The sequence below is a fragment of the Haliotis cracherodii genome, unplaced genomic scaffold (assembly GCF_022045235.1).
Source record: "Haliotis cracherodii isolate W230 unplaced genomic scaffold, xgHalCrac1.p SCAF_3, whole genome shotgun sequence".
NCBI lineage: Eukaryota > Metazoa > Mollusca > Gastropoda > Lepetellida > Haliotidae > Haliotis > Haliotis cracherodii.
Window position 1 is genome coordinate 39,187,497 of NW_027266286.1, and position 9,446 is coordinate 39,196,942.

Consider the following 9,446-nt stretch of genomic DNA (forward strand, 5'->3'; position numbering starts at 1 on the left):
CAGAATTAACCCCTTAGGAGTTACTAGGCCAAGAAGAGGCTAATCCTTGATCTGTCAGCCCCACATAACTCGGAACATACCGCAAGTATCAATGATCTCATTAGTAAAGAATCTGCTTCACTCTCTTATGTGACCATAGACTATGCTATTGCAGTTATTAAGCAGCTGGGACATGGTGCACAAATGTGTAAGGTGGACATTACCAACGCATTCAAACAGATTCCGCTGCACCCCAGGTACTGGCCGTTCTTTGGTTTCCGATGGGTCGATAGGTACTACTTCTACACTAGATTGGCGTTCGGGTGCAGATCCAGTCCAAAGATTTTCGATACCCTATCACAAGCCGTGTACTGGATATTGCAATACAACTACGGCGTTAAAAACATTCTGCATCTGTTAGATGATTTCCTGACTATTGATCCTCCCGGTTATGAAGCTAGCACAACGATGGATGCTATCTTAACCTTGTTCGACAAACTACAAATTACACTCGCTGTTCACAAGACTGATGGACCTGTAACTTGTTTAGAATACCTTGGCATCATCTTGGACTCAGTCTCGATGACGGCGAGCTTACCAAAGAACAAGTTGAAAAGGATAGCAGATATGTTAACATCATTTTCTACTCGGACTAAGTGTACGAAAAGAGAGTTGCTGTCTTTGTTAGGGCATTTAAACTATGCTTGTCGAGTGGTAGTACCAGGCAGATCCTTCCTATCTTATCTGATGCGACTGTCGGCCACTGTGGTCAAGTTGCACCACCATATCAGACTATCTAAGCAATGTCGGATAGAGATGCACATGTGGAACAAATTTCTGAACCAGTGGAATGGCATCTCGTTTTTCCATTACGACCATATCACATCAGCTCCGGATCTCAATCTGCATACGGATGCAGCTGGAAGTGTAGGACACGGGGGATATTTTGATGGGGCATGGTTCGCCCAGGCGTGGCCTCAGGACGTTATAAACAGTCGAGACTCAGCACAATCAATTGCTTGGTTGGAACTTTATCCTATTGTGGTGTTGGCCATTCTCTGGGGACGACATTGGACACGGAAGAGAGTACTGTTTCATTGTGACAATATAGCTACTGTGGGTATTATCAAAAAGGGCAGATCAAAATGTGTGGACATTATGGCTCTGATGCGGACCCTTACATGGCAAGCAGCTATAAATAACTTTATTGTGTTAGCTGAACATGTTCCAGGTGTACAAAATAACATTGCAGATGCACTTTCCCGTTTGCAGTTATGGAAATTCCGAGCACTGGCGCCCCACGCAGACCTCCATCCAACGCCTTGCCCACCCAGCTCACAAGTGACGTGGACCTGAACCGTCACCTGGACACCCTGTGGTCAGCTGCGATCAGTCGACAAACAAGAACAGCATATTCTACAGGATTTCAGTGCTACCTAAAGTTCATGTTAAAGTTCAGCTTGTTCAACACACTGGGTGCCAGCAGCGGCCTGCCACCAGTTAACGACGCCTACCTTCAGTACTTTCTTGCACATTGCTTCGGCTTACTCAAACTCTCACATGACACCATGAAGACTTATCTGGCGGGAATCAGATTTACGTACCTACAAGCGGGCATCAGGACACTGTTTGACGATGTCTCAACCGGTGCCCTAAATCGGATTCAAACTCTACTCAGAGGATACAAACGGGCCCATACACCAGAGTGGAGGAAGAGACTCCCCATCACTTACCATGTGCTACGTAACATCATCAAGCGGCTCAGGGATGGCGTTTTCGGTCCTTTCAACGATTTGGTAATGGAATGTATGTGTCTTACAGCGTTCTTCGGATTCTGGAGATGCGGTGAACTCACATGTTCAGCCAACTTTGATCCCAGTAGGAACATAACTATGAGCGACATTAGTTTCGTACATCATAAAAGATCATGTGTTATAACCTTAAAAGTGTCTAAGACTGATCCCTTCCGACTAGGCGTTAGCATTGCCTTATTCGCTACTCACACTATGACATGTCCCTACTCAGCCTTGTCCAAACTGTTTTCCATCTGAACGCAGTGCAGGGCTGCATACCAGGATCCGCTGTTCGTCAATCGGGACTATCTACCAATATCCAGGACTGTGTTTTTGTCATGGTTAGATAGGGTCCTCACGTTGACTGGCTACAACTCCGCCGACTACTCCGGGCACTCATTCCGGATAGGAGCAGCTACCACGGCGGCCACCGTTCACATCGAGGATCACCTCATTAAGACTATGGGCAGGTGGACGTCGGACTGTTACGCCAAGTATATCAGAACGTCCGATTCCACCTTAGGGCAAGCCCACAAGGCTATGTGTCAACATCACTAAGTACCATATTCATGTTATTTACCTATATTCTTAATTCTTTGGGGGCTCTCGGTTGCTAACCTCGTTTGGGCGTCATAAGCCACTCCATACTCAGGGCATGGAAGGCTTGTGGCCCCCAAAGAACGTACGCTATTTCGGCACCGCCCGGTCAGCACGACCAGTACTAGCTTACCTCTAGGGATCGTCCGGGTCATCGGACCCCAGGACCGGCATATCCCTCTCACAGCTACACAGTCTGGGTCCATAAGACCCCAGGACATTGTCATCTTACCCGGGTCTCCATGACCCCAGGTAGTCAACCCGGGTCACCTCGACCCCAGGGTCTCTTAGGCAACCGAGGCAGCCCCCATGTTGTGCCAAATGTTTATGTAAATATCTGTATGTAATAAAACTTCCTGCAATGTAATACATTTCATGTTGTTTGTGGCACAAAATAAAACGTTTAATCCACACACAAAAACATCATATGTAAAAAATTCTAGATGTGCATCTTCTAAAATAACAAAATGACCCTGCGTTCGTTTTGTCAACACAGCTCCCATGAGGCATGTTACATGACATTTGCACAGCCACAGCCAAGGGTCTGTACTAGGAAATTTATATGTATATAATAGTTACACTCATACCCCGTTCACATGCCAGCTGATACTCATGTGAGTATCTTTACATATGTGAGTAAATTTACTCCCGGTGTGCAAATGGGTCATGTGAACGCATTTACTTACATATGTAACATTGCTCCTGGATGTATATTTACATGACCTAAAGAGGTCATGCAAAAGTATATTTACTTATAAGTATATTTACAAATGGTATGTATACTGAACAACAAAAGTTCCTACGACATTGAATATGATTTAATGCAAAGTTATGTTTTTTACCAAATCTTAAACAATTTCGGTTTGCAACAGATAAAAGACTGCTGTAAGTGTTCAAAGGGTTTAATTTGCCATACTGACTTCAGAAAACGCGTGATTTCATAAAAAATACATGAACATGCCAAAATGTCAATTTGCAAATCAATAGCGTGTGTGTCCACCTCTGCTTGCGATGCAAGCAACACATCTTCGTCTCATTGAATGGACCAGGCGTCGAAGGCCAGGGATGCTTCTTGCAGTCACTGTTACTGGTTGAATCGATTTCGTAGGTGTGTTGTTCGAATCCAGTTGTCTTGTAGATTATTGTTTACGCGTGGCCTGCCACTCCGAGGATGGTCTCTGACTGCATTTGCCTGTTGCCAACGTTGCCATAAAACCAAATGGTGTTTCTGTGGACGTTAAATTGTCTTGCAACATCACGTTGACTCGATCCTGCTTCAAGCATACCAATGGCTGGCAGACGCTCATTTTCGGACAGGCGTGGCATTTCGTAATGTTGAATAATTGCGTAATTTTGTTGTTTGTCTGAGTGGTTGTTGTCAGCACGAAGCTAAACATTGCATATGCAATCCCATTAACGCACACATTTATATTACCATTCTTGGGTAGTGAAATGCATGGGGCTTGCATAAGAGTCAACTTTTGCATGGAATGCATGCTTTTCTGTAGCAGCTGCGTTTTTGTGACTTGATTCCATACATGTACTACAATATTGATAACCAAACTTTACTTGTTTGAAAAATACACTAAAATATTGGTGTCACAGGAACTTTTGTTGTTGAGTATATTTTGTGCCATGTGCCTAAAAATAGCAATATATGACAGGATCTCTGTTAATAGCTCAGATCAGGCAGTCATTCAAAACATGTATACAGGCCAAGTCGCTTACAGGCTGAATAGAGGAAAATGGCAACCAGAAAATATAAAAAACGAGGTTGTTCTTGGACTGATGAAGAAACCGAGGCTCTTCTCGGCGTTTGGAGTGATGAAAACACACAAGACTAGTTGGACGATCCAAAACGGAACAAAGGTGCAATATATGAACATTTGTCATCAGAATTGCAGAATCGGGGCTTTGAAAAATCAAGCGCACAATGCAAGATCCGCATGCATACTTTAAAGAGATCCTTTAGAGAGTGCAACAAGCAGCTACAAAACCCGTGGCAAAGGCCGAAAACTATGCAAGTTTTACAACAGATTGAATGAAATCCTGGGAAATCGGGCAGCCACCTCACCTGTGAAAGCATAACAAGAAAGCAGAGATTGATCGAGTCTGATGATACAGATAAGTCTGATATTGGTAATGATGATGACCTGGAGATGGGGACAGAAACAGTAGATACTGAAGCAAGAGAGACCGGCACAGATTTAGTAATTGAGTCCAGAGAAGACGAAAAGAATGGTCGTGGAGAAAATACTACAGAGGATGGAGAAATGAAGGCAAAGGAAACTGAAAAAGAACCTAAAAAGAAGTCTATAGAGAAAAGACAAAAGAAAACACGATTGGAAGTGGCCCTAGGTTCAGTCATGAAAGGCTTTGGAGAAAGTAATGAGAACTTTGAGAAGATGTGGAAACTAAAAAGGTTGATGCAGAGTTAAAGCAAATTGATCTAGAGCAACAGAGGATCAAATCTGAGGAACGCCAAAAAACGCGAAGAACGGGATCACCAGTTCAGAATGATGCAGATGATTTTAGTAAGAATGACGCCTCAGTCGCATCAGCACCAGTCAGCTTCCCCGCCCGGCCCTGGATTTCAGCACCCAACACTGACCGGCAGTTCCATCGCCAGGCCTCCACAAGGTCCAACTGCAACGTATCATATGATGACTCAGGAGATTCCTTCTATAACTTGTAACTGATTTCATTAAGGATAACATTTTGTTTTTATTATGAAAGTTGTTGAGAAAGCAACTACATTGTTTAAAAGAGCAATAAACATGGTATGCAGTCTGAAGAGGAACAACTAGTTTTGTTTTCGAAACAAACTTGAAGAAGAGGTTCGTCTCTGATACTGCAATGATTTGTGCGTTACTTTTTGTCTGATGTTCACACAATTTCCTTTTTTGTGTTGATTATGTTGTCGCTATCAACTTTCAAGGTATTGCGGATCTGGGGTCAACTTTCCCATGATACCATGATTGATTGATGCTGCTAACCAATATACTGCTATGTCATCCCTCTTTATAGCCGACCATTTAGTAACCGTTCGTGCGTGCAATATGGTCGTGAAATTATCTCTGATCACGAGCACATGTTGGAACCATCCCTTTGAAGTTTGTAGAGTGAGGAAATCCATGAAGACTAATTCCAATGGCTTGTGACGTTGTGATGGCATCTAGAGGTGGGCGGATAATAGAAGGTGTCTTCCTCCTGAGATATCTGTTCTTGAGCCAGTCCACTGTATCAGCTTGCATGCCTGGCCAATAAGATCTGACAGAGTAAAGAGAGGGTCCGATCATGTTAAGAGTGTCCAATATCATTGTTGAGGCCTTGTACTGCATCATTGATGAAGTTAAACAGTAACACAAGCGGATCGTTCATAACTCCATCCACAATGATCTGGTGCTACAATACTCCACGTTGAAATACAGTAATGTCCAAAGGAAACGATACCAAGTGTTTGAAAGGTTATGGAAGAAAAACAGAACCATTAACATTCATGCTACTCATGCCACGAGCCTCGTTTTCAAGTCACCGCAGATTCCCCAACGCCTCCGCCTCCAAATGCCCGGACTTGATGAATACAATTCAGCACTAAACGTTCACCAACCCTTTTCATATCCAATAGAAATCTCTGCATAAAGCAGAGTCGATTGTACAATTCTGACTATATCATGTGCTTGTGTTTATGAATCACTATCAAATAGTAATGATACCAGGTATCCTGCCCCACCGCTGGCACCCATCACAAACACATGCAAAGGCATGTCAAGGGTTCACCTAAAAAAACATGGGAACATATGGTACAAGTCAAAATAGGGAATTGCATCGGACATCATTTTTGTCACTGATACGTCAAATTTGGAAATGTCCTCTTCTTCTGATGATGCTCTTTGAAATCATGGTAGAAAAAGCACTCTTTATTGTATCTTAAATGTAACGAAATGTAAACACCAAGGGCTGGAGCTGCTGGAATATTGCTCGAGAAGATTGGAAAGTTGAAGTCATTCCTCTTGTCATACAGAGTCTTTTGTCACTCTGAATCTTTATGCATTGGTGAGGTGAGGTGAAATTGGGTTTAACGTGTGTGTGTATGTGTGTGTGTGTGTGTTCGTGTGTGTGGCTGCTTGTACTAGTCCGGACTCATGCCAATTTGTAGTGCAGTTTAACATGAACACCCCACTCATACACAGTATTATGACTCCGAGCCGACCAGTTCTTGATTTAGCCCCTTAATGCCGAGCGCCAGACAGGGTAAAACTCGTACCATCTTTTAACGTCTTTTGGTATGACACGGCCGGGGATCGAACCCCGGACCTTAGGCTCTCTGGGGGGATGCTCTACCACAAGACCACGGAGGCGGTCCTTTATGCATAGATCTACATATGAGTGAGTGAGTGAGTATGGTTTTACGCCGCTTTTAGCTATATTCCAGCAATATCACGGCGGGGAACACCAGAAATGGGCTTCACACATTGTACCCATGTCGGGTATCGAACCCGGGTCTTTGGCGTGACGAGCGAACTCTAAATATGAAGCAGATGAGGCGGACTCACTGGCCTCCTTTATTTCTAGTTAAGGTGGGTAAATCAGTGGAAGGGAATTGGCTATTTGATTTGTTATTGAATGATATCAGATCACCGATATACCTGAAGTTTAAGTTAAAATTCTTGGCCAAATTACCTTGTTTTGACTTTGCCAATCCGAAGAGAAATTCCGATTCATATGCATAAAGAAACAGATCCACAAGAAGGGGAGCACAATTGGTGCCCATGGGGATGCCTACTTCTTGCCTAAATGTCTTACCCCGAAATTTTATGTAGATGTTATCAAAGAGGAAGTCCAGCATTTCACATAGTTTTCTCAGTAAAGCTCAGATGGCATTTGCTTTCATTCTTCACAAATTGCCCTGAACCTCGAGATACATAACTATCTGTGTTCACCACGTTTTGTAACAACAGCCCCATGGATCAAGGAATGAAGTTTTTCCTTAAGTTTGTCATGTGGGATACTGGTGCATAAACACGTTGCCAACCATCGGTCCTGAAGAGACAGAATCTGCTCTCAATGGAGAACATAACACGTGCCCAGTCAAGCAGATGCCAACGTCAAAGTCTCCTGGCCCATATCAGTCTGTCGAGGCGATGTTGAGGTGTCAACAGCACTCCTCGGTAGGGTTGATGTGCTCTGATACCATGTTCCTGTGTCGCAGTGCGTCACTGCCGTTCAGTCTATGTGACGAAGTGGTTTCGGAGTTGAATTGTCCAGATGTAGCGATCTTGAATGGGCGAGGTCACCCGCTTCTCGGCCTGTCTGAAGTAACCGTTGCATCAACCTGGCAACAGTTATACAGACGCATCGAAACGTTCTAGCAATGACGGCGTGCGACGCTCCCTGTTGGGCCATTCCAATGACTCTCTCCCTCTCTATCCAGTTAAACGTGCCATTATTTTTCGTGTGCTCTTGGTGTTGTTTTCCTTACGTGTCGGGTCAGCAGCTTTATACAGTAGATCTGCACGTGCATTACGTGCTACGGCACCTGACATCGTTTATGCAAAGTGCACGTTTTTTACACAAATTGTCAAATTTCCCACCGATTACATTTGGCTTGGTACGTGAGATATGTTTAAGTATGTTTTCATATAAAATATATCTCTTATAACAAAAATACTTTTAAAAATCGTTGGTATCGTTTCTTAAGGACATTAGTTTAGAATTGTAGAGAATTGTAGCTCTGATTTAAGAATACATCAGCTTTGGTATGAGGAAAGTCTTGTCTCCTTGACTTCTACAGCCTGTAACCAAAATAAAGCCTGGTAATCAGCATTTGGCGTTCATCAGAGATTTCGCCAACAAGTGATGGGTTTGCCCAACGATACTATGGATCGTTAGTTGGGTGTTAACACAACTTGTTTTAAGATTTTAACTCATTTGTTTTGACTCGTTTGATAGGCATTACTTAGAAGTTGGCGGATGACAAGATAGACACAATTTTTATGGATAACAACTTCTTTAATACTGTAAAAAGTGACGTTTCGGTATAGATCCTTATACCGTTGTCAAGACTGCTTGACAACGGTATAAGGATCTATACCGAAACGTTTGTCATTTGGCCTAGCTTAAGTCATGATATGCCACAGGTTTGCAAGACCTGTCATGGCGTCAGGTGGTAGGAAAAGTAAATCGGAGAATTCCCCTGCCCCTTTGAGGCCCATTCCTGCTTTTAAAGTTTCAGTTGGGTCATTGATCGCGTTGGTCCTTTCCTAAAACAAAGTCTGGTAATTAGTATTTGTTGAATATCATGTGCACTTCTGTCTGATTCCCATGCAGAAGCTATTCCACCAAAGAAAAGTACTGCGCCAGTTATCGCTAAAGGCTTTATTCAAAATTTGCAGCAAAATAGTTCATTCCGACCAAGGGTCGAATTTCATGTCATGGTTGTTTCTGCGGGTCGTTTATAAAATCGGAATAAGAAAGGTCAAATCTACTTCTTATCATCCAAGTTAATGTGCACTGAAGAGATTTCATCACTCTTAAAAATACACCCTGCCAAAAATATATGAAAAAGTGCAAAAGTGATTTTAGATTAAAAAAAATTTGTCATATAAATAATCAACAGATTATTGTCATTGTACACATCATTTACATTGTCCGAGGTTCCATATGGCACACAATGGAACAGTAGATTAGCAAGGTGAAGGTCATCTGTTCTCAATATCTTGTATGGCCACTGCAGTGCTTGTGCCAACTATCGGAGGTTGCTCCGGTGCATCTCATAAATGTTTGATTGGGTTTAAATCTGGAGACGTGGAAGGCCATGCAGGACCTGGATGTTGTGATTCCTGAAAAAGGCTTGACGTGTGAGGCCGGGCGTTGTCTTGGTGGAAAATGACACTCGCTTGTTGCATAATGGGAAGTAAGTGTGGCCGAAGAATCATCCGTGTAACGTTGAGCCATTAAATTTCCAAGAACTTGCACCAAGTCTGTTCTTCCTGTGCCCACGTCATCACACTACCACCACAAAATCTGTCCACTTCCTGTATGCATTTTCCAGTATAACGTTCCCCACGTCTACCA

The 9,446-nt window shown here is 43.1% G+C and overlaps 1 protein-coding gene across 1 annotated transcript; it reads left to right on the plus strand.

Annotated features, from left to right (window-relative positions):
* The first annotated feature begins 801 nt into the window (after nt 1-801).
* Nucleotides 802-4,807, plus strand: LOC139475418 (uncharacterized). The gene is made up of 4 exons (XM_071258632.1): nt 802-929; nt 1,250-1,857; nt 2,119-2,296; nt 4,435-4,807. Exons 1-4 carry the CDS (start codon nt 802-804, stop codon nt 4,805-4,807), a joined length of 1,287 nt encoding a protein of 428 aa, XP_071114733.1.
* The last annotated feature ends 4,639 nt before the right edge of the window (nt 4,808-9,446 follow it).

Coding starts and splice junctions, on each gene's coding strand:
- LOC139475418 (XM_071258632.1), top strand. CDS start 802: ATGTGGAACAAATTTCTGAACCAGTGGAATGGCATCTCGTTTTTCCAT. Junction 1,858..2,118: donor TTCAGCCAACTTTGATCCCA/GTAGGAACATAA, acceptor TGTCATGGTTAG/ATAGGGTCCTCACGTTGACT. Junction 2,297..4,434: donor ACGTCCGATTCCACCTTAGG/GCAAGCCCACAA, acceptor GAAATCGGGCAG/CCACCTCACCTGTGAAAGCA.